Source organism: Triturus cristatus, chromosome 7 (genome assembly GCF_964204655.1).
Source record: "Triturus cristatus chromosome 7, aTriCri1.1, whole genome shotgun sequence".
NCBI classification, from domain to species: Eukaryota; Metazoa; Chordata; class Amphibia; order Caudata; family Salamandridae; genus Triturus; species Triturus cristatus.
Window position 1 is genome coordinate 1,243,980,057 of NC_140590.1, and position 25,820 is coordinate 1,244,005,876.

The 25,820-nt window shown below is 48.2% G+C and overlaps 1 protein-coding gene across 2 annotated transcripts in view; it reads left to right on the forward strand.

The window, feature by feature from the left end:
• Nucleotides 1-25,820, forward strand: part of LOC146811707 (putative DBH-like monooxygenase protein 2) — a 243,735-nt gene that overhangs the window by 180,994 nt on the left and 36,921 nt on the right. The window contains exon 11 of one of the 2 annotated variants that reach the window (XM_085618699.1): nucleotides 11,435-11,565. In XM_085618699.1, the coding sequence (XP_085474825.1) occupies nucleotides 11,435-11,565 (131 nt within the window). Of the gene's footprint in view, nucleotides 1-1,444; nucleotides 1,654-11,434; nucleotides 11,566-25,820 lie in introns of those variants that run through there. The other variant, XM_085618701.1, reaches the window with a different exon arrangement.

Here is a 25,820-nt window from a genome sequence, read left to right on the forward strand (position 1 = left end):
CACCTGGGCCTCGGCCCAGGTTCGGAGACAGATGACGGACGTCGTGATAGTTACCCTGATATGGAGATCTCAAGTATGGTTTCCAGTTCTTCTGGAACTTTCTTGTGATTTTCCAATCCCACTCCCCTGATTCCCAACACTTCTTCTCAACCCGGCTCAACAGCCTCATCCCCTCATCGTGCAAGGGTCGCTAGCACACATGATGTGGTGGATTACCAGGGACAATGATTGGTCCCAGGTCTTTCGGGAGTGGCTTAAAAATTCCAAGGCCTGGGCAGCCAGTACAGTTAAACACTACAAATCCACCTGGAGATGGTGGTCCAGTTGGTGTTTACGACGGGGTCTTGATCCCGTGGCAGCAGATGTGACCCACATTTTGAATTTTTTGGCTTCTCTGTCAGAGGACGGTTTGGCCTACAGATCCATCAATACGTTCAGATTGGCCATTTCGGCAGGCCATGTAGAGGTGGATGGATCCCAGGTAGGGGAACATCTGTTTATCTGTCACCTCTTATGGGGCATAAGGTTGAACCTCCCCCAGAACCGAGATATTCAGCTCTCTAGGATGTAAACCAGGTGCTCAATCTTTTCCTCTCGTGGCAGCCGAATAGATTCCTCTCCAGAAAGGAACTGTCAGCAAAGCTAGCCATGCTCCTTTGCCTGATTTCTTGTAGGCGGGTGTCGGATGTCAGGGCACTGGATATCTCCGACAGGATCTTTTCCCCCTCCGGAGTTACGTTCACTATCCATAGACAGACCAAAAGTGGCACGGAATCCATTTAGTATCCGGCTTTCCCGGATTCCCTAAGTTATGTGTGGTAGCCTGCCTCAAGGCCTGTGAGGAGATGTTGGAAGAATTCCGACCTCCAGGCGAACAAAAACTCCTTATTGCTCTGCAGAAACCACACAGAGCTGTTTCTCCCCTCACGATTGCCAGGTGGGTGCGCTGGGTGATGCAAGAAGCGGGTATTGACCTGTGCCATTTTGGAGCCCACTCTACCAGACAGGCGATGGCTTCTTAAGCGTTTACGCTAGGGGCTCGTTTAGAGGTCATCCTCAACACTGCAGACTGGTCTTTGGACTCTATATTCAAACGGTTTCATTTCAAACCAGTGCTGCAAATGACACACTTGGTGGTAAGTAAGCTTTAAACTAGTATAATCCTCGCCACCGGTCCTGACATAGAATAAAAAATGTCCTAGCTATCGTAAAGGAAAGTTTCAATTCTATTAAGGACTCGGTGGCGAGGATTATCCCACCCAAGGTTCGCCGACATCTGGAACCTTCCCACCCTCGTTGTGGAGTAAATACCTATTTTGAATATATCTGTGATCTGGATTATGTTCTCAATATGTGTTATTGATGAGAATACGTTTGCATATTCCCTTTTTAGGGCTAATCCTTAGCCATGGTTGTGCCCTAATATATGTCATTTTGGTTGCAGGAATGGACACAAGCAAGCAAGACTGATGAATTGTCAATGGAGGCTGAGCTCACGCGTCGAAAGAGGAGGAAGGGCTAGTGACAAGGGACTATCACCCGGCTGGAGCCTCCTGATTGGTGGAAGAACAGTCTACATGACGGACTCTATTGTCATTATTTCTATGATATTCCCAAGGTTTCATGAGAATGATAGTTTTTGTTTTGTTTACTTCAAATGGCTGCTCTTCAATAAAGTGGAGAAAGAAAAGTATAATCCTCGCCTCCCAGTCCTTAATAGAATTGAAACTTTCCAATATGATAGATGGGAAATGTTTAATTCCACATTCCATCTTGTCAAACTTACAGCTGGGCACAAATTGTGCACTTTCTAATTACTTCTCCCCAAGCAAATGGTAATTGGTGGGTGCGCAATTTTCTACTAGCTTGTACAGCCCACTCATAATCAGGGCTCTAGTTTCATTTAAAGAAGTCAAAATTGGTCAACTGAGCAAGGTGGAGACTTGTGACTGTGTAGGTCCTCACAAGGCTGGCTCCATTTATTTTGTGGTTTCACTCAAGTGTCGAATTTCCCTGCAAAAAAGGTCCAAGTGAGATAACCCTGGAAATCATAGCGAATAAGGTAACATCTTCATCTGGCACACTTTGAACCCATTTCTCACTCTCATCGTTTACCTTTGGGTTTTAAAACTTTTCTGAAAGCTGTAATTCATCATCTGAGTGATGCTGGAACTGCTGGCAGGGCAGTGCTCCACAAGGCAGAGTACCATGTTTTCACTGTACCGTTGAAGCAGCAAATCTTGCAGCAAATAATAACTAAAAGGCGCAGAGGTATGCTGAGGTAGAGTCCATGCAATATCGGACTACAGGAGTTAGCCCATAAACCCTATAGAGACAAGGGCCAACATGTGGAACATAAAACAATGTCTCAATGGGAGTAAGTTAAGGGTCAATTCTTGATAGCACAATTAATTGCAAGGAGCAAAAGGGAAAAGCAGGGAGACAAAAATTCAATGGGACAACGTGAATTTGCTTCACCTGGCCGTTCCTCTCCAGCATGCCCTCCTTTCTCCCCCCTGCGCATCCCAAACCACTGGCAGAGACCATACACTTGGTGCAATACCACCTCCTTCTTTGAGGCTAGTCACGCGGTAATCCTTCTACCCACACCTACTGTTCGCCGCGCTCTAACTGTCCTCAAACTTCCTCTGGGGCTCCTCCTAAACCCCTTTTCTATATTTCTTCCCTGCGCCTGGTCCACCATTGACAGTTTTCATTCTTCCCCACAGCACTGTTATAAATAACTTTAACCTGGTCCTGATGATGGCCTAAACATTTCTACAGCCCGAATCGCCGTCGACATTTACAGCGAAAATTACGGCTCCATTCCTTCGAGGATACCCATCTAAAAATCCCACTGTATAAATTAACATTTATTGTTTGGGTATCTCTACAATGTAAATTCTGTTACCAATTGTTTTGTGTTTGCGCCCCTTCGTGTCGCTTTACATACTTCCTGACGTGTCACTTGTGCCGTTCACTATCTCACGAGCACTTGTGCACAGTATTCCACAGGTTACATGCCATTTAATGTAACGCAGTGCTTTTCTCATACATGTCTAAATATATGAAGCAATATATAATACAAATTCACATTGTTTTTTTTTTTTTTTTTTAAACCTTTATTACAGAATGCAAAAGATATACAGAGATGGGCCTACAACCTTCAGGCCGGCCGCTAGCAAACAGTGAGAGCATAAAATACAGTTATTAAACACAAGCGGCAAGTGATAAAGGTCCCAGAAGTCGAGGGAAGCGTTGGCGGCCACACCGTCTGGACCCCCCAACTGGCGGTTCCATTTTTTATAAGAAACTACAAACAAATCCACAAGGCAGCAAAAGTCAAAGCAGCATTATGAGCTCTCCTGGGGAGGACCCTACCGATCCACAGGAATAGGGGGGGGGGACAGGCCGGGACAGAAACAAAGTTGACACAGTACCCAGAACCAAGGTGACAAGCAGACTAGGGAGACTGGGCCACTGCCAAGTCAGGCGTCAGCGGCGGGGTACAAATCCCGCCACGATAGGAGTTCCAGGGGCCCCACACTTTCACCCATTTCCCAGGCTTACCTCTCGCCACATACACTACCTTCTCCCGAAACATACACCAATCCATGTTGTCCTTCACACCGAAACCGTTGGTGACCTCTGGGAGCCCCACAATTGTGCTATGTCACGCTTGGCCACCATATATCCCAGGGTCACCCACCACGTCTGCGGCACCGTATAATCAGTCGGCTCCCACACATTTAGCAGACATCTCCTAGCCTCGGGAAACAGCGCCACATGCGTGACCGCTTGCAACACCGCATGTACACCACGCCAGAATCGCGCCACCTCCGGGCATTCCCACAAAATATGGATGAAGGTCCCTAACAAACCACACCCACGCTTACACAGCCCATCCACGGCATATCCCATACGCATCAAACCCGGCCCCGAAACATAGACCCTGTGGAGTATTTTGAGCTGGACGAAGCGAAGGCGGGCCGGTATGGCCACCTCTTTCGGGGAGGCCACCGCAGACACCCAGTCCTCGTCATCCAGCTCCAATCCATCGGCGACCCATGCCTCACGAAGGCCAGTCAGCAGTCCCGAGCGATCGTTGATGAGCTTTTTATAAATCAATGAGATAGTGCCATCCGGTACATACCCATCTAGCACTCTATCTTCCAGAGGGGAGACTCCGGGATGGAGGCAACATCCGGGAATACAGAACACAGCGCGTGACGAACCTGTACATATCGGAAGTACTCCCTGTCCTGCAACTGGAATTCCTTCTGCAGCACATCGAACGTTTTGAATCCCCCCCTCGTCCAGAGATCGCCCACCCTGCTGATGCCTATCATGTCCCACTTCTCAAAGCCTTTCGAGGTCCACAAGCAGCCCAGTCGCTCAGATGCATACAGTGGCGTCGCCCGGGTCAACCGATCCTTCCACCCCATCGCCAAGTTTGCCGCGTGCCACACCCGTACCGCGACCCGCGTAGGGCCCGTCAAACGAGCGTCGAGCGATGTAGAGTAAAGCGCACGATTTTAGTCGCCACCCGGCAGTAACAGTTTGTCCATTTCAAAAGCCGGGTTAAGGGCGGGCCCATAAAGGCCGTGGTTTATCGCAGCCAGCTGGGAGGCCCAGTAATACCGTTTGATGTCTGGGAGGGCGACCCCCCCGTCATACCACGGGAGCGTCAGCTTCGCGAGGGCGATACGCGGCCTCCCATCCCAAAACAGGTGGAGCTGCAGACCCTCCACCTCCCGAAAGTAGCGCGCCGTGACAACGTCCATCGTGTTTTGTAAAGCGTATAAGAAACGTGGCAACGACATCATCTTAAACAGCGCCGCACGGCCGAGCGGCGAGAGCGGCAAGCGCCTCCAACGCGCCACATCCTCCTTCAGGCGCTGGAGGGGGGGGAGTAAGTTCTGTTTATATCGGGCCGCAGCGTCCAGGGTAATAAAGATACCCAGGTACTTAAATCCCTGCGGAGCAACCTGGATAGGACAACCCCGCAGAAGGATAGGAGCCTCCCCCGAAAGGACATACACACAGGATTTAGCCCAGTTGATGACTAAGCCGGAGTTGCGGCCGAATGAACGCAACACATCCACTAACACAATCAGTGATTTGCGCGGGTAAGCAAGATACAAAAGAATATCGTCCGCGTAAAGGGATACGCGATCCTCATACTCGGGGGTCCATCGGAGACCACGAATCGAAGGGTGCCACCGCAGCCATTCCGCCAGGGGCTCCAAGGCAAGCGCAAAAAGGAGCGGCGACAGCGGGCAGCCCTGCCGCGTGCCCCTGCCCAGTTCAAACGGAGCCGATACTCTACCATTCACCGCCACCTGCGCCAGCGGTCCGGAATACAACAGTTTCACCCAGCCAATGAATCCCGGGCCAAACCCAAACTTAGCCAGCGTCGCCCAAATATATGGCCACTCAAGCGTGTCGAACGCCATAGTGGCGTCCAAGGACGCCAAAATGGCTGGCTCTCGTATGAACGGGACCCTCGCGAGCACCCCGTGCAGACGCCGCAAGTTAAGCGCGGTGTTGCGATGAGGGATAAAGCCGGACTGGTCCTGGTGGATCAGATCGCACACCACGCCAACCAGCCGATTAGCCAGCACCTTGGCGAGTATTTTCGGCTCCGCATTCAACAGCGAAATGGGCCTGTAAGACGTGACCCGATCCGGCGGCCTCCCCTCCTTATGAATAACCACAATAGTGGCAAGACGCTGGTCCAGCGGGAGGGAACCCGCCGACCGGGCCGCGAGGAACATAGCACGGAGATGCGGAGCCAGCGTATCCGGTCGTAATTTGTACAATTCGATGGGAAGGCCATTAGGACCCATGGCCTTGCCAGAGGCGACCGAACGTATGGCGAGGGCAATCTCCTCAGATGTCGGGGCCGCGTCCAACGACAATTTATCCGCCTCCGAAAGGGAAGGCAGCGCAATGTCTTTAAGCAGGTCATGGGAATCCTCTTCCGAGCGGGAAGATACCGGGGAATACACCCCACGGAAATACTCAGCGAAACAATCAACAATTTCCTCCGGCTCAGTGACACACACACCATCCAGTCTCTCAATCGACGGGACAACTCGACTCGCTCTCTCCTTTTTATCCAGCCACGCAATCAATTTACCAGCCTTATCACCCACATCATAGAGTCGCCCCTGTTGCTCTCTACTCAGGCCCCTAGCAGCCTCCGTGACTAGGGCCCTGTAGTCCGCCTGTTTGAGTCGGAGAGCATGCAGTTTGTCATCCGTTACCCCACCCTCCAGACCACCCTCCAAGTCAGTTATCTCAGATTCGATACGGGTCACCTCCTCCCGCTCGCGCCTCCGGGAATGGGAAATGAGGGACAGGGCCTCCCCCCGGAGTACCGTCTTAAACGCCTCCCACAAAGAAACCGCAGACGACACAGACCCCACATTGTCTTCAAAATATCGCTCAAGAGATTTAACCAAATCAGCGCGAATTGCGGGGTCACGCAGGTACCAGGAATTAATCGGGACCACCCTCCCCTCCCCCCTCGGGACAATGTCGAAGTGCAACAGGAGCGGGGAGTGATCTGAAATACCCCGAGCCAGATGTCGTACCTCCCCGACCCTCCCCGCCTGTGCTGCTGGCATCAGAACATAATCAAGCCTCGAAAGACTACCATGAGCCCCGGAATGAAAGGTGTATTGTATCTGCGTAGGGTGCTTCAGCCGCCAACAATCCACCAGCCCCAGGGTATCCAAGAGGCCAGATAACCAAGCTTGGGCACGGGGGAGATCCCTGGGAGGGTGACGATCCTCAGTTCCGGAAATTACAGCGTTAAAATCCCCCCCAACCTCTAGAATCCCCTCCGGCAGGCCAAGAAGAAGGCGCCCCAAATCAGCAAAAGTAGTTGTCTGCAACCCTGGCGGGACATAAACAGAAACCAAAACAATCACTTTACCCTCCAGTCTACCCACCAGAGCCGTATATCGTCCCCTATCATCATGGAGCACCTCATCAACCTCCAACGGGAGCGAGGTTTTAACCATCATGCCCACACCCCTCGAACCAGATGTGAAGCCTGAGTGGGCTACAAGGCGATAGCCCCGTCTGTTCATGGCACGAAAGGAGTTTCCAATGAGGTGTGTTTCCTGCAGAAACACTATATCGGGTGAAATTCGTTTTAAGAACTGCAGGACCACTCCCCGTTTTATCCTGTCCCCCAGTCCATTAACGTTCCAGGACAAAAGGCTCAGTCCCCTACCCCCCATCATAGCCAAAACCAATCAATCTCCCCCCAGAGAGCACTTTAGCGATAGCACAACAATACTTCTGCCTTGTGGTACAAATAAACAATACCCAACCCCAACCCAACATCCCGAACAAAACTCCCCCCTCCCTGCACCCCTGCATGAGCCCAAACAGCCCCCCCAACTTGCAGTGTGCCTGCCGCCCCTGTGTAAACTAAACTACAAAGACCCCCTAGAGGAGGAAAGAGAACCCCCTCGAGACACAGCACCACCTCCAATGGAGGGGAAACAAAACACAACAGTCAAGAGACCCTAAGCTTGGCCGAAAGGTGGCATCATCAGGAATGAGCCCCAGTGTCAATACCTCATACCCGGTCCGGTGGGCACTCTCCTCCCGCCGCCCCCATCCCATCCCGATCATGTCCCCCAGACAAAGTGTCCAACCAGTCCCCGGCCATCTCAGGACGGTCAAAAAAGTGAGTGCGACCATCAGCCTCCACACGCAGCCTGGCCGGGAAAAGCATGGCGTATTTTAAGTTCATGTCTCGAAGCCGCCGCTTGACGCCCATGAAACTCAATCTCTGCTTCTGGACCGCCTGCGTGAAATCAGGATAAAAGTTCACCGCCATGTTCTCCAGCTTAAGCGGCCCTTGCAGTCTGGAAGCTTGCAAAATCGCATCCCTGTCCCGAAAGTTGAAGATACGGGCAATAAGAGGCCGCGGAGGAGCTCCGACCTTCGGTCTGCCGCCAGGAACTCTATGGGCCCTCTCCACCGCAAAGAATTTACTCAGTCCTCGAGGCTGGAGATGGGTAGAAATCAGGTCCTCCGCCGAGATCCGCCGCCGAGTCCTCCTGTCCCTCGGGCACTCCGATAATGCGAATGTTATTCCTCCGGGCCCTGCTCTCGGAGTCCTCCAGGCGCCGATCCGTGAGCGCACTTGCCTGCCGGAGGCGGCGCACCTCCGTCTGAAGGGCCGCTACCTCAGTCGTGAGGCCCGACGCGGTATGGGCCAAGGAGTCAACCCGGTCATTTGTCTTAGATAGATCTGCTCTAACAAGGTTGACATCGATGAGGACCGCGTCGAGTTTGTGCGCCAAGGTGTCGAATTGTTGGCCCACTGAGGTCTTCATCTCAGCAATGGCGCCCATGACGTCCTGCAAAGTCAGATCCGTAGGCAAATCCGGGGCATCCGGGGGACACTCGGAAGACTTGTGCGATCCGCCGGGAGACCCCTTCGGGAGGGTGTAGCGATCCATAATGTTGACTTGAAGTGCGGTGCCACGCCGGGTCGATTTGGCCTTCAGCCGATCTCCATCCTGCTTCGTGGCCATCGTCGTGTATCTCGCACCCTCACCAGTCACGCAGTGGAGAGCAAGCAATCAAGGCCGAGAGCCCCGGGGGTCACCTCAGGAAGGTGGAGCGGGTCCCCGCAGCCACCACCACACAAAGAAGCGCCGTAATCCCACTCGCGATGACGGCAAGGGGACTCAAAAGCGAAAGTGAAAGTGTGGGGTACGCGACTCGCCAGGCTCGGCCCGCCGTTGTTATTCACTTCGCCACTGGGTCACCCCCAAACTCGAGTCCGGGGTCAGGAGAGAAGCAGGCCGCAAACTTCAGTCGATGCTCACCCCGGCACCCGGGGTCCGATTCAAAAACGGAAAACGGGTACCACCTCGGCTCAGGTTCACCGACACAGTCCCCTCAACCGATTCAGGATGAAGACAGGATAAACGTAGGAGGTTGCGGAGGTCCTCGGGAGCCTCGCACCTACGCGGCCATCTTGGTTGCGCGCTAGGCTCCTCCCCACAAATTCACATTGTTGGACTGAATTTTTGTCTCCCTGCTTTTCCCTTGTGCTCCTTGCAATTAATTGAGCTATCAAAAAGTGACCCTTAGCTTACACCCTATGAGACATTGTTTTATGTTACAGAGGTAGAGTTCATGTCAGCAGACTTGGCACTTTCTTCAGGTCCTTCACAGATGAAGAAAAAATCAAAAAGTCCCATAACTTCTTTAATGGTGCTCAAAAGTTACCAAATTACCCGTGATGCATACTTGAACACCAGATGCTTCTCCTCATTTCTGTTAAAACCACTGCCAAAATTCCAGTTACCACTGGTCTCTAATGGATTTCTTCCAAGTGTGTGCATCTCCTTCTGTCTTCTCACTCTTCCCCCCCAGGCACAGTGAAAGATTTTTCATAAAGTACAGGCTCCTTCTGGATAGACCGAAACTCCCTTCTCCTTGTGGATCAGCCTGAAGCTAGCTTCTCTGGTCCTCAGAGAAGCCTTTGAGTTCCAGAGAATGAAGGAAAAGCAGGAATATCCACTCCTCACTCTTTTACCAGGCAGAGAGACTTCTTCCAGCAGGTAGTCTTTTAATTTTGTTTATGTTTCTAATGGGAGTGTCTCTCCCTTGTGAGTGGTCACAATAGCTCTTATAGGTATACTTAGCTCCAACAGGCCAAATTATCCAAGTGAATGTAGACAGTTTCTACACATTCCCCTTCTGTCTTTACCAAACCATGACCTAGTTCTTCTTTCTCAAAGCTAACACAGGTAAAGTAAGCCAAAGATGCTTTGTTATCTAATTTCCCAAAATGTCCGACCTGAGCAGGGGCGTAACACAGGCCCCCGCATCTCCCGCAGTGCAGAGGGGGGCCCCAAGCTCCAGCACTGCACTTTGGCTGGGGAGCTCCTGATAGAGTCGGAGGGGGCCCCTCAACGTACCTTGCAGGGGGGCCCCCTAAATTATCGTTACGCCACTGGACCTGAGCTTGGCTTAAGGTTCCCCCTCTCTCTTTAAATTCCCCCTAAAGCCAAACCACTAATACTTCTTCTAGATTGAAGCAGAATCCCACCTTTTCTAAGTAAGTTTGGTTTCCTAGTTGGAGACAGGGGCTACTTCAGGACTGTGAGACTGTCCTTCCTTCAAAGGAGGCGAGGGTTGTGGGTCCCCCTTGATATGCATCTGTGATAAAAAGGTAGAAACTTAAGAGCGTCAATGACATTGCTTAGGGGAACCTTTAGAATAATGTCACTTGGTGTCCTCTTGTGGGATGAGGGAGGGGAGAAAATGTGAATGGCCCTAACTACCTAGGAGCAACACCAATTTCAACACCAGCACATTGATTCAAACCAACAGCTCAGGCCAGTTAATTTAAAGCCTGAAAGTGTAAGAAATTAAAAATTTCACTTTTGCAAAATCCTGGTTAACTAATCATTTTCATTTTTCTTGATTTATTATATTTTGAGTTTGACTTTCATACCCACCTACTTACTGGAGTTAGTGCAAAATGTTTTTTTTAACAAACTTCAGTTTAAAAACCTGCAGCCTGACTGCGGGAGCTCTCTTGTAACATTCCACTAAAGATCATTTTACTCTTTTAATGTGTGTGAGCAACTCCATTTCAGCTTACAGCACTGTGCAGCTGGGCCTAAAGTCTAAAAGGCAAATTCACCGCTGACATAAACAATGTTGAATCTAGAACTGAATATGTAAAAATCAGTTCAGTTTTTACTTTCAACATAAAAGCCCTGACTCGGTTTCCCAGGGATGTGCCTGAGTCTATTTGGCCAGTTCAACTCTAATTGGGAGTGGAGGAACATTTCTGCATCTCACATTTGGAATTTGACATTTCGACATACAGTGTAGTTTGAGTGTACTTTACAGCTGACTTAAAAAATGTCATAGATGCCAATTTAACAGTACAAGCACTATTTAGTTTTTTGGGAAAGTACATGCAGTTAGGATCTATTTGAAGGGCCTAAGTGGCAGAGAGGTCAAAACTACCAGCTATTAAAAACTACACACATATATAAATGTAGGTGAAGCACTGCAGAAGAAAGCTTTTCTAAATGATATGTTCATATATTGAATATGTGTCCTTGGATTGACTCGCCTGAATTTACAGCTGTACTTGTACTGAAATGCAATTGCCTCTTCTTTTGTATCTACATGAGTTATTAACAACATCATTGCTCACATCACCCTTCTCTCCATATTAGTTCATACAGAAACAGGCCTATAGTTACCAACATTCGGAGTCCAGATAACAATGCATCATCCCATTCCCATCATGAAATCTGATCCCAAAATCCTTCATTAAAATCATTGTGGCTGCATAATTATCCTTAAATTCAACTGTACTGCAAAATGGGGCACCATAGACTTCAGCTTCTCTCTTTCTCTTTGGGTACAGGGAGGATTAGGCACCCGCCAAGAGATGTGCCTTGGCCTGCTCTATTACTACCCAAGAGGTGATGTGTCTGGGTGCTTCAGCTATACTGATCTACAGTATGTGGTTGAGGCCCTAGGGAGAAAAGCAGCCAGGTAAGTCCATCATTGGTTGGGTTTGTGATTCTATAACTGGCTGCTACAATGGCCAGCATACCACAGAGCACGAGAACTGTGTCGTATTCATGGCATATGTGGAACCTTGGTTTCCAGGTTCCATTAGGAATGTTATGCTTATAGTTCAGATGTTGTCAATGGAGCGTTGGGGCTGGCGAGGAGAGGTCACGCCATAGCAGCTTGAGTAAAGCTCCAACTGAGAAACAAATGTGTGGTTTGACCAGGCTTTCTGTACGATAGTTGGCGACAAGGATGGGATGGGCTTTCTTTAATATAAAATGCATTTCATAACTCTACATTTCAGCTCCTCTTTGTTTCACTCCAGCTTGCTAGAGAGGTGTTTTCCCTCTTTTAAAATGAACATTAAACTGCATTTTATTCCTGGGGTCCTTGATAGTCCTGTTTTCTCTCAGTGGCCACGAGAAGACAGGATAATAGAGTTCTTTCTACCAATAAAGTAAACTAAAGATGGACACTCCTTTACTTGTGATCAAAAGAGAGTTTCCCAAATATATATGTGGTAGTGCAAAGAGTGATAATGCTAATTGTGAGGCCCCTTCCTGTAGGCTCTGGTTACCTGTGTATTTTCCAGCATTGTCCTACGATGATGTACTTCAGTTTAGATATTTCCCTAATTTAAAGATCACGATTTTTAAAACCACAGAATCTCCTGTCTGGTAAATTGACAAAATCCTGAAAAACCTTTTAATGAAAATATGACATTTATCCTTCAAAAAGACACCAGGGGCCGTATTACGGATATGGCACATTTTCCTTGTTTGTACCATGGTGAACCTTTTTAAAGGGTGCATCGGATACAAGCAAAGAAAGTGTGACATATTAGAATGAATGTATTGCCTCCAGGGCAGCAGCAAACTCGCCCATGTTGGTAATACAGCAAGGGTGCCGAGGCAAAGTGATTCCCTCATTTGCATGGGACCACGCTCACATGCAAATGAGGAAAGACCCTGTCATGATAGCACTGGTGCAACATGTGCATCAGTGCTACCTGTATTATAGAAGGGGACGGACAAGTGTCTGCCGCCCTTCTATAATACCATTGTGTCCCGGGGCGATCAAAGCAGGTGCACACACCCGTTGTGCCCGTGAAGCACAATATATAATACAGGCTCAAGTATCGTGGACAATCTCAAGTCCATTATCAAAAAACATTAGGTCTTCCACTATAGATGGATACAAGAAAACAGCCAGAGAAAGAGGTGGGCAAGAGAAAGGTATGCTAAAAATAGGAAAATAAGAAAGGGGCAAAAGGCAGGGGAAAAATATTTCCCAGGGTGGGGAAGTCAGAGAGCTATTGATTAAACGTGGGAGAAAGTAACCCAATAAAATACCAAAAGGACAATAAATGAAAAAAAAATGTATGTGATCCTGAGTATGTATAAAAAGCATTTAGGTGGTTGAACACAACATATTGGAGAAGATACAATGTGAAGGTTTCACCTGGATTCTGCAAGTAAATGTTAAATGCACAAATGATTGTATTGGCTATTTCCACCACAGGTGAACCTGCTAAAGGGGGCAATCCTGCCTCACTAGCCTTTCTCTTGCACTATGCAGGAAAACAGATGTCATAACAATGGGGCTGACAACGGTTTAAAAGACAGACAACAACTGCAGCTTAATGTAAATCAGCAAGTCAGTGAAACCGCAACAGACATAAATAGTGTGTGTAAAAGGCTGCTTTAATGGATGGGTCCTTGGTAACACTATTTTATTTCTGACAATGCTTTTCATACTAAACATCCCACGTTACTACTACAAATTCCATCACATCTAATCAACCCTTTAACCCGAGCTACATAGCCACCCCCATTTAATGCCTCACCATTCCCTTGAACCTCAACATTTGTCATTATACACTTGCTACTTTTATTTTAATTTCATCCTTATCTTCCCCATTTTCCCGCTCCCTGAAGGAAACAGTATGGTTTATGAGGGCTACAGGAATAGGGCTTGTATCTTGCGGGTTCTTCTCCTTGGGCTTCTTCGATGTCCCAAGTTTCTTCAGACAGGCACTCATGGACCCAAGTACATAAAATAAAGAAGAAAAACAAAACAGACTTAGACTATCTGTTTGTCCTTTTTTTAGAATTGGGGTGGGGTAGTGAAGACCGTCACCAGAGCCCTGCTGCCTGTGAAGAAGTGTCTAGTGCACAGGGGAAGTTTGTGATCACTCGTGGGTGCCCTTCATGTGTCCCCACAGTCCCTTAAGAAATGAGGAATACCTGCCCGGCACTTGCCTGCTTCCACGACCCTCCAGGGCCGTGGTATTGGGAGACCCAGTCTCCTCGCCTTCAGGGAGAGCAGTGGTCTCGGGGGCAGTGCTCCACAAGCAGTCGTTGTCCTTCTTTTCTTCCTTCTCCACGATGTTCATGCTCCACTCTTCTCCCTCCGTGACGCTCGCGCTCCACTCTTCTCCCTCCGTGACGCTCGCGCTCCACTCTTCTCCCTCCGTGACGCTCGATTCCGCCGTGTCACACCCGGCAGTCACCTCCCACCTGCTCTTTGTAGCGGGCACGTCCGCCTCCTTTCCTATGTCAGCTAGACCGCTGACTTCCCTTCCTGGAGTGTCGGCGGCGGCCATATTGGATTGGTCGCCGCCGTCGTCGTGACCGTCAAATGGTCGGAATCCATCACACTGCCTTCCCCCCGGGAATGGACGGTCGGGCCATTCGAGGACAGGAAACCTGGAGAGATAGTCTACATTCGTTTGGAGTTTTCCTGGTATATGTATGGCTTCAAAGGTGAAGGGCTGTAAAGAAAGAAACCAACGTAAGACCTTGGGGTTGGAGTCCTTGTGGAGTGACAGCCAGGTGAGAGGGGCATGGTCAGTTAGTAAAAGGAAGGGACGTCCCAAAAGGTAATACTGTAGAGCTTCCATCGCCTATTTAAGAGCAAGGCACTCTTTTTCAATCATGGCGTATTTGGTTTCCCTGGGAAACAACTTCGTACTGAGGTATAGGACGGGGCGTAAATCACCGGTTTCATCTGGTTGTGATAGTACTGCCCCAAGGCCTCTCCCTGAGGCGTCGGTTTGAAGGACAAAGGTTTTCTGAAAGTCCGGACAGAGAAGGACAGGGGCAGTACACAGGGCTCTTTTTAGCCGTTGAAAGCTCTCTTCTTGAGGACCAAACCAGTGGAGGTGTTTTCCTGTATGTTCTTTAGTAAGCAGATCGGAAAGGGGACTAGCGAGTTCAGAGAATTGTGGTATGAATCTCCTATAATAGCCCACCAGCCCAAGGAAGGAGCAGATCCCTTTCCTACCGGTGGGTCGGGGTAGGTTTGCAATGGCCTTTACTTTGTTGACTTGTGGTCTTATACACCCGTCCCGGATATCGTAACCTAGGTACTCTATATGGTTGGTGCCGAATGTGGTCTTCTTTGGATTGAGCGTAAGGCCCACTTTTTCTAATGTTTTTAGGACCGCTTCTAGATGAGTTAGATGGGTGTTGCAGTCTGGACTGTACACTACAATGTCGTCTAGATAGGCAACAGCAAAGCGTTGATGCTGGGCTAAGATTGTATCCATCAACCGTTGAAACGTAGCAGGGGCCCCGTGGAGGCCAAAGGGCAAAACCTTAAACTGGTATAAGCCTGATGGTGTTGAGAAGGCCGTTTTCTCTTTGGCCGCCGGAGACAATGGAATTTACCAATAGCCTTTTGTTAGGTCTATGGTGGACATTACTCTAACGCCTCCCAATCGCTCAATTAGTTCGTCTACTCTTGGCATGGGGTAGGCGTCGAATTTGGACACAGAGTTTACCCGGCGGAAATCTATGCAGAATCGGATGCTACCATCAGGTTTTGGGACTAGGACAACTGGAGAAGACCAAGCGCTATGAGAAGGCTCAATTATGTCAGCCTTTAGCATGTCTTGTATTTCCTGGTCCACTGCCTGTCTCCAGGCCTCGGGGATACGATAGGGCTGTAGTTTGATTGGTTGGGTTGTTTTTGTGATTATTTCGTGTTCTACTAAGGTCGTTCTCCCTGGGGTCCCTGATACGACAGAGGAATACTTGGCACAGAGCGTTAGTATTTGTTGTCTTTGTTTTTCCGTCATTTGGGTTCCTAGTAGTACGTGAGTCTCTCCTTTCCATTCTTGGGGAGGGAGGGTCACTTCTATCGGTCTATCTACGGTGATGTGGTGGATGGCTGTTCCTGAGACTGGGGTTATGGGAGTGGGTTCCTCCCACGCTTTAAGGAGGTTTACGTGGTATATTTGGCCCGCGTCTTTTTTATGTGGTACAGCTACCCGGTAGGTGACAGGGGTTACTTTACTCAGTATTTTGTAGGGGCCTTGCCAGGTGGCTATGAGTTTTTTTTCGGAGTTCGGCAGAAGGATAAGTACCAGATCCCCAGGTGAAAACTCCCGGAGTTTAACGTGTCGATCGTATTGCTGCTTTTGTCTGTTTTGTGCACTCTCCATGTTGGCATGGACCTCCTCCCACAGGGAGGACAATGTGTCCTTCAGGGAGGCAGAATATTGGAGTAGGGACTTTCCTTCATCTTCTCCCTCTGTCCACTGTTCTACAGCCATATCCAAGAGTGTTCTTGGACGTCTTCCGAACAGAAGCTCGAAAGGTGAGAACCCTGTGGATCTTTGTTCATGTGTCCTGATGGCAAACAGGACGAGGGGTAGTTGTCGGTCCCAATCCCTTCCTGCTTTATCTATGCTTTTCCGCGAGATGGTCTTTATTGTACCGTTATACCGCTCCACCAACCCATCTGTTTGGGGATGGTAGACCGATGTGCGTATCTGTTTTACTCTGAGTATGGTACACACCTGCTTCATTAAACGGGACATGAACGGGGTTCCTTGGTCCGTTAACAGTTCCAGGGGAAACCCTACTCGAGAGAAGAAGGAGACCATAGCATGGGCAACCGCTGTAGTCGTTATGGAAGTCAGAGAAATAGCTTCTGGGTATCTCGTGGCGTAATCTACGAGGACTAAAATGTACTGGTGTCCCCGAGCAGACGGGATCAGGGGTCCTACCAGATCCATTGTTACCCTTTTGAATGGCCCATCTATTACAGGTAGGGACTGGAGCGGGGCTTTGGGGATAGAAGGGACATTAACCAACTGACAACGGGGGCAGGCTGCACAGTACCTGGCTACTTCTTGGTAGACCCCTGGCCAATAGAACCTAGGCAATAGATACCGTAAGGTGTGCTCTTTACCGTAGTGTCCACCCCCAGTTTGGCTATGGGCCAAGGCCAATACCTGTTCTCTAAAGGGACGGGGAACCAGCAACTGTTCCTTTCGGTTATCCCCTTCTTGTGATACCCTATACAGAAGTCCCCTTTTTACACAAAGGAAGGGTCCTACCTTATCCGGTTGCTCTTCCTGGACCTGCTCCCAAGCATTTTGTAGGGTGGTATCGTCTCTTTGGGCTGCTTGGACGCTTCGTCCTGCTTCTTGAGGCATGTCTGTGGAGGCAAATACAGGCTTAGCTGATAGATACCTGGCCCGTTCTCCTCTTTTCTCTCTTCGTGTTTTTGGTGTCTTAGGGGATGCTCCCTGTATTTCTTCATTGTGAAAAGGGGCATTAAGCAACCATGTCACTGGGGTTGGGGCAGGGGTGTATGTCTGTAGGTATTCGTAAAACCTGGGAAGGTCTGTTCCCAGCAAGACTGATTCAGGGAGGTCCGGTACCACCCCCACTTTTCTCAACAGGGACTCCCCCTCTATGTCTAACAGTACCTCGGCTAGTGGATACACCTTCTTCTCTCCATGGACACAGGTTACTTGTATGCACTCGTCGTCTACTAATTGGGAGTCGTGTATTAGAGCCTTGTCGACTACTGTATGGTGACACCCTGTGTCTAAGAATGCGAGAACCGGTTTTCCGTTTATGTGTATTTTTTTTCTATATCGGTCCGGAGTTTTTCCTGTCACCAATACGCGTCCCCGAGTATACCCTACTTCCATAGGCTCTTGAGGGGAAGGGCGGGAAGAACAGTGCCGGGCTATGTGCCCCCACTCGGCACAGTGAAAACACTGTGGCCCAGGCGGGACCGGTCCGGAGGGGGGTGTTTTGGGCAGGGGCCGGGTGAATGCTTGACCTCTTTGCTCTGTGGACGGTGTGATTGTTTTACTTGGTGGCTTTAGGGGTCCTATTTGAGATCTGTGTGTAGGGGCTTTGAACTCAGGAGAACGGTGGTATGCACAAGCGAGGTCCACAGCTACCGTAACAGAAAGATTGGGGTGTTGCTTTATCCACGCCCTGGTGTTATATATAGGGTAGAGCTTCAAAGTACTGTTCTAGGTACACTTTTTCTGTGAGCTCGTCAATGGAGGAGGTGGTGGGTTGCAACCACCGATTCCCTAAATCCCTTATGCGATAATACAGGGCCCTCAGGTTGTCGCCGATAGTCCATTTTTCTTTTCGGAATCGGGACCGATAGTATTCCTGGTCACAACCCAACCGCTCAAGGATGGCCCTTTTTATGTCCGCGTAACTAGTGACCCCGGCCGGGTTGGCAGCCTGATAGGCGGCCTGTAATTCCCCTGATAGTAAAGGTGCAATGTATTGTCCCCATCTTTCTGGTGGCCACGCAGCTGTAGAAGCAACCCTTTCGAAGTTTACAAAAAAATAATCCAGATCATCCCCTTGCTGGAATTTCTGGAGCACTGAACCCGGTACGTTCGGGTGTACCCGGGCGCTTGCTATAGCGTCTGTACGGCGTAAAACCGCAGTGTCTTGCACTTGTTGGTTGGCGTTAAGAGGGCTGCTTGGTCCTTTAAGGCAGTCTGTAGAGCCTCTCTTTCCCGCTGTGCCTGTTTGGTCTGTTCCTCAAAAACAAGCTGCAGGTGGCGTTGCCCTTCTGCTAGTTGGGTAATTATGGCCTCCGTGTCAGGGTCCTGTCTTTTCCCAGACAGAAATATCCCACTTCTGACACCACTTTCTGTTGTGGTTCCCTTGTGGTGAGCTTCCACCCCGCTGCCCTCTCCTGGATAAGTATGTTGGACACAGCGAGATACGGTTTTCTTCCCTTCTTTTATTACTATATTTGCATATGTTAGCTCCACATATGCTGAAGGAAACAGTATGGTTTATGAGGGCTACAGGAATATGGCTTGTATCTTGCGGGTTCTTCTCCTTGGGCTTCTTCGATGTTCCAGGTTTCTTCAGACAGGCACTCGTGGACCCAAGGACATAAAATAAAGAAGAAAAACAAAACAGACTTAGACTATCTGTTTGTCCTTTTTTTAGAATAGGGGTGGGGTAGTGCAGACCGTCACCAGTGCCCTGCTGCCTGTGAAGAGGTGTCTAGTGCACAGGGGAAGTTTGTGATCACTCGTGGGTGCCCTTCATGCGTCCCCACAGTCCCTTAAGAAATGAGGAATACCCGCCCGGCACTTGCCTGCTTCCACGACCCTCCAGGGCCGTGGTGTTGGGAGACCCAGTCTCCTCGCCTTCAGGGAGAGCAGTGGTCTCGGGGGCAGTGCTCCACGAGCGGTCATTGTCCTTCTTCTCTTCCTTCTCCGCGATGTTCGTGCTCCAGTCTTCTCCCTCCGTGACGCTCGCTCTCCACTCTTCTCCCTCCGTGACGCTCGATTCCGCCGTGTCACATCCGGTAGTCACCTCTCACCGGCTCTTTGTAGCGGGCACGTCCGCCTCCTTTCCCATGTCAGCTAGACCGCTGACTTCCCTTCCTGGAGTGTCGTCGGCGGCCATATTGGATTGGTCGCCGCGACTGTCAGATGGTCGGAATCCATCACAGCTACCCTGGGAATGCATTACGCCTGTTGCTTACTATTGTTTTGTGGTTTGTAACTCACATTTTCTGGCTTTATTTGTTTTAGGCTGTCAATGGCGAGTTTTTCCCTTCCAAGGAACAAAACTTTTTCATACCAAGTCCCCTTAAATTCTTCCACAGGTGCTCCTTTCTGAAAAGAGGCCTAAAAATCTTGCTCTTATCTTGCCACATATGCTGCGCCTTCAAAGACAGGTCAAATGTCAGGCTCTATCTTTGGAGGGAGCTTGGTGCTCACCTTTCTTTCTCTGACTTCAAAGTGAGGCGATTTATGTGACAATCTGGCTGGATACTGGGGTAGGAAAGGTTTTTTTCTAGCACACAACTTTTAAATGAACTGTGCAAGTATTTCAGAATATGGTAGAATTAGCAACGCACCAATTAAGCACATTTTTAGTTAATTCTGAAGTGTGTTGGAAACATATACTTTAATATGATCAAAACAAATCAATTCAATTCAAAATAACTTTATCTGGTTCCAAGAACCACAAAACCACAATCAAATACCACAGTTTTAAAATTTCATAACACAATTTTAAGACAGCGTGGTTAAAATGAAAAGAAAAAGAAAATCATAAGATTCTGACAGTGAAAAGATATCATCTTTAATTAAAAAAGACCTAGCACAGATAAATATATCACTGATCATAACATTCCAGGGATGTAAAACTTGTGCATTGAAAGATTACAACATTCCTGTTTGGCTTCTATAGCTCATAACACTTTCTAATAGCCATTGCAACTTTAATGTAGGTAGAAACCGCGGTGCAGATAGCAGAAGTGGCCAAAGAGTGCAGAAAGTTAAAACCATCATATATGTACAAGGCCAGATTTCCCTTAGAAGTGGAGCTAAACATTTTCCCCCAGGGTTCTTTATAAATGGGACAGAATAAGATAAAGTGCATGGTGCTCTGAGCTGCCAAGTTGTCACGCGGGTAGGGCATAAGTTTGTCGGCCCACCCTGATTCACTCGGGAATGCCACTAAAAAGTGCAGAGTGCGTAAGCGAAGTCTTGTTAAAAGAAATCTAATCTGTATATTGGAGGTAAAAGTTAGATAGAATTGCTGTTCGGCTGGGAACAAGCATGAGAGACCCATCACCTCAAGTTGTTGGTGACGCCTGTTTGCCCTAGAGTAATGCGCCTCTTTGATGATGGCTTTCGCGTTTGCGAGAATACAATGAGGATTGTCATAGAAATTCCCCGGGCCTATCTCATGAAATGTATCTCTCATGAATCGGGGCCAAGGGATCGATAGGGCACTATCCAGATTAATACAATCTTTGGTCACATCCCTTGAGAACATCAGTTCGTTAGACAGCCAATTCTTTGCCCATAGGAGCAAGGGGGAAATGCCTATACGGTCCTCTAAGAACTCCAACCCCATCTCTCGATGATAGAGGAGTGTGGGTGTGCTATTCAGGGTCAACAATAGCCTTTTTATAAAATTATTTTCCTAAACCTGTAGTTGGCGGCTTTTGTGGTGCCCCCACACCCCTGCCCCATAAGTTGCCTCGGACAAGCATTTAGCTTTGTAGAGGGTAACTAACTCTTTCACAGACTTGTGATCTGGCTTGGAAGCGAAGCGAAATAGCCCCTCCACAACCCTACTTGTATGTTGCACTCTTGCTGGTATGAGTGGTTCCCAGTTCATCATGTTATTAAATAAGTTCCCTAAACAGGTAAAATTATTCAGTTTATCAATGCATTTGCCCATTACAGCAAAGTTTCTAGATTTTGTCAGTTTGAGGCCAAACACAATGTACAATTTAATAAAATTAACTTTTAAATCAAGTGCCGACATAAAATCCGTAAAAGCGTTAAGCAATTTTTGGAAGCTATTTGCTGTCAAGGCCATTTAGACTGTGTCATCCGCATCTGATAGTCACTCGGGAATGCCACTAAAAAATGCAGAGTGCGTAAGCGAAGTCTTGTTAAAAGAAATCTAATCTGTATATTGGAGGTAAAAGTTAGATAGAATTGCTGTTCGGCTGGGAACAAGCATGAGAGACCCATCACCTCAAGTTGTTGGTGATGCCTGTTTGCCCTAGAGTAATGCTCCTCTTTGATGATGGCTTTCGCGAGAATACGTTTTAACCCAGTTTAATCTTACCCCTTTATTAGGATTATAATGAATCAGGCGACCATCACCTTTCCCTGCCTGGGCTGCAATACTGAGAAAAGCTGTGAGGTGGTTATGGTCAGTAGCATTATTGGGTTCCACCTTGAAGTCGCTGGTAAGCGACAAAAGTTTCATGGAAATAAACATATAATCAACAAAACGTTCGCTGCCACCCCCAACATAAGTGGGGTTCTGGGGTAAGGAACTACAGGCCAAGTTATTGATAAGGTTTAGGTCATTCTCAATAATGATGGAATTTAAAGCCTCGCCCTGCGGTGTGTGGCTAAAGTGCGGTTGAGGCTGACCCTCTGTGTCCAGCAGCCCACAGACTCGTTGGGCACTATACCCGCAGGTACTGCAGTTAAAATCCCCCACCCAACGGATACATAATAGCTGCCACTTCCAAGAAATTTTTGAAATTTCCGCCTGTAGGGCTTCAATAACATGTCGGCAATTTTGGTCAAAGATGTTGTAATACCAATTAACCATTGGTATCTTAACCTGCATCAAATTGGAAATCAAAATTAATTGATACCAGGGTGATGAGTCTACGCCAAGGGCTTTTATAGACCCATATTTGACAGAGATTAACAACACTAGCCCTCCTTTAGCCCTCCCTGCTGGAGAAGGTATTGCAGGAACAGTGAAAGAGCAATAACCGTCCAGCATTATGTCATCCCTATACCAAGTTTCCTGCAGGCAGATGATGTCAAAACCCCTATTGTACTCTAGCCGAACCTTGTTGGTCAGTTTGGGGAAAATTCCTGCAATGTCCAGGAATAATATTAAGGAGAAGAGTGGTATTTCCCTGATTCGCTAAACCCACAGGTGTACTATTACTAACAGTCACAGTAGCAGGAGCTACTAGGCCGGGCCCCTCCGCTACGTGGTTGCCTTCGAGAATTGATTTAGGGGGAGAGAAGGGTTTTCAGGATTGTTTAGGTTCTTATTAATGTTGATGGGTACATACGGAATGGTGGCGGTTGGATCTACATGCCCTTTGCTACCAGAGTCACCTTTATAAGAGTCTCTCCCTAGGTGGATGCATTGTGGGCCTATTGTTCTCTTCTCGACTGGCTGCCCAAATTGTTTGAACAGTCAGTCAATTTCAGTAAGTCATGAGGGAGCATCAATGCGGTTCCGGTAGATAAATGGAGAGGGCTGTGACAAGGAGTAGATATTCAAGCCTACCCATGGGGGCCGTTGTCTCAGGATAGTCCCCTGGTGGGGGGGATAGAAAAAACCCAATGGGCAAGCCTTTACCAGTTCACCAGGTGTGTCTCTGAGATGCTTCAAAGCGAAATGCACACACCTGGCGTCATTAAAGTTAAGCACCACACAATCCCCTTTGACAGACTTAGCGGTGTAACCCAACCAGCTCACCAGCCTTGCCATGATGATGTGATCAAACCAGTTTATCTGGGACGGCATTTTCCGAAAGCACCAGTGAGCTGATTTAATAATAAGGCTTTGACAGCTTAGGGGAGATGGGGAATCCCCATCAAGGTTAGTGTATATGGTGTACAATCAGGGGGGAATTTTAATATATTCTTTACACCCCCCCACTTGGGGAACCACGCGCTAGGCCATTAGCATTTGTATTTTCTCGTGGAGAGCTACCCCCGTACAACTGGCCTGGTCTCAATCCATTTGTGACCCCATGTCCCATCATTCGGTTGTTCCCATGGATGTTCCCATGAGGCACAGGTTCTCATGGTTTCTGAGCCAGAGGGTTATCATGGGGGGCTCTTGAGAAGAAACCCCCTTACTTAAAGTATTGCGCTTATGGGGACCACCTTTTCCATGGGCAATGAACTCCGCTCCGCTAGCGGAGGTTGTGGAGATTTGCTATCTACGCATTATATTAAAAACATGAAATTCATGCAAAAACTCTGAATCCGCCACGTAGCGTAGTTAGCTACTGCACCCACAACCCTTTGATAAAACAACTTTACCGTTACATGCTACAAGTCTTTATGTGTAGCAGCAATAATTGCCCACCAGGGTAAACACCGATCCTAAGTTTTTACTTTGCAGGGAGGAAGATTCACCAAACTAACCAGCCCTCATTTGTGTAGGGTAAAGGAAAAAGGGGATGCTTTCACAGGATGCAAGCACTTAACCCAGCCCTAGCTCAACCCTCAGACCTAACTACCCAATTGCTTCCTCTTTCATCATATGGGCCAAATTTCTAACTCGAAAAGCTAGGGCAAAAGAGACCTCAGTGGCCTACTCTCCTGAACTGACACCAATCGGGTGACATGGCACAAACACACCAGATGACAGTATAATGTGTAAAATAGCTCTTTCTTGGAACAGGTCTGCACTAACAATAATCCAGGGCAAATCCTTACACCCTTAGACCATCACACCTCACTACTATAAAGCCCATTCCTAGCAACCAACACCATAAATTCCTTACTAGAGCATTGCAGCTCAAATACACTTTTCAGCTCCACCAGCTCTTCATCTGCACAGTGGCCAAGCTAACCCTCTTGTCACCTATCCAACTTGCTCCCAACCTGCAACCAGGAGAGAAACCTGCTGTCACTGAAGGTATTAGGCCTGGTTAAGAAACATCATCTTTACATGCTCACGTTCTTAAGTTGCCTTCTCTCCCCTTAAACACAATGACATTTGACACACTTTTCATTTGCATGCACACAAAGGATAACATTCCTTCTACTCAGTTTGCTTTCAATACCACTTTGTAAGCACTATATCAAAACACCTTGAACACACTGTACAAGGACTAAGTTCAGCACGCACAATGTTGTTATTTGTTTTTGGCTGCTCGGCGACCGAGCTATCACAATAGAATAAACAATAGCTGCCTGACTGAGGTTTCGGCATGGTAACATGGAGGATGTGACATCAAGCCTTTGTTTATTCAGAGGAACATTTTGCTTGCACTGAGAGGTAGATCCATGCCGGAATCGTAGCTCAGCTGATTCCTGTCACCTCATGCGAGGGATGCTGTCCTATTCTACACCAAGACGGGCAGCTTGCTGACACTTACCCAGAGTTAATGGGGAGTTAGACCACCCAACAGGGATTTGGCAGATCCACACATTAGACATGAGAGGTTAGAATGCTCTAGGTAGGAGTACACTATATTACAGTACTTATATGCAAGCATATCTATTTCTGTAATCAGCAACATGGTTGAATTGTTCATCTTCGTCACCATTCTCGTAGTATTAATGACATTATTTGCAAGAATTTTATTTAAGAATCACACAGCTTCAATAAATTATGAAATTGCATACTGTTTTTTTCTTGTGTATCTTTTTGGGCATGCATAAGTGACTTAGTGAACAGGTTCTAGGTCTGTTACAACGATTGCCTTGGGAGATCAGGGTTTTCATGTTCTAAGGTTGCACATACATTTGTTACCCTGTAAGGTTATGAATACAGATGGTGCACTGTGAGCTACCAAGACTATTGGCCAACATATCCTGAGAGGTACCCAGAATCAGTCTTGCACCAGTCCAACGTTTATGTTGTCCAACAAACGCACAGTTTTACTTGAGAAAGTAAAAGCTATACGACACTGCCTAGGTAGTTTCTTGCCTAACACCTAAGTACCCTCACGTCTTACTATATATAGTCTCACGTTCACCATGTTCTAGCCTCACAATATTTTACCAAGAACTTCACGTCTACAATCAGTACTTCCAACAAATGGTGATCATTCCCAAAAGTTTTACAGCAAACAAATGATGAACGGAATGCTGACAATGCAAACATTCTCCCCCAGTCAAAAGATCTGGGTTAAATCCATCGTTCTTTTGCCCACTATGCCACCCCAGTTTGGACCCAGCCATATGCAAATCAGTCTTGACCCTGTGCCCCATGGGAACAGTCCAGACCGAACTGCCAATCCAGGTCCTCTCTGGACCGGAAACAAGCATCCTGGGACCAGTTTCAGGGTATGTCACCCTTCTTCAACCAGGCTAGCTTGAATCCAGTGGCACAGTGAGCAAGGGACTCACGTCTGGGCATACCCATCCCACTTACGGCGAAAAGTGTTACTGCCAACAAATGATCGATGGAATGCTGACAATGCAAACATTCTCCCCCAGTCAAAAGATCTGGGTTAAATCCATTGTTCTTATGCCCACTACGCCACCCCAGTTTGGACCCAGCCATATGCAAATCAGTCTTGACCCTGTGCCCCATGGGAACAGTCCAGACCGAACTGCCAGGCCAGTTCCTCCCTGGACCCGAAACAAGCATCCTGGGACCGGTTTCAGGGTATGTCACCCTTCTTCAACCAGGCTAGCTTGAATCCAGTGGCACAGTGAGCAAGGGACCCACGTCTGGGCATACCCA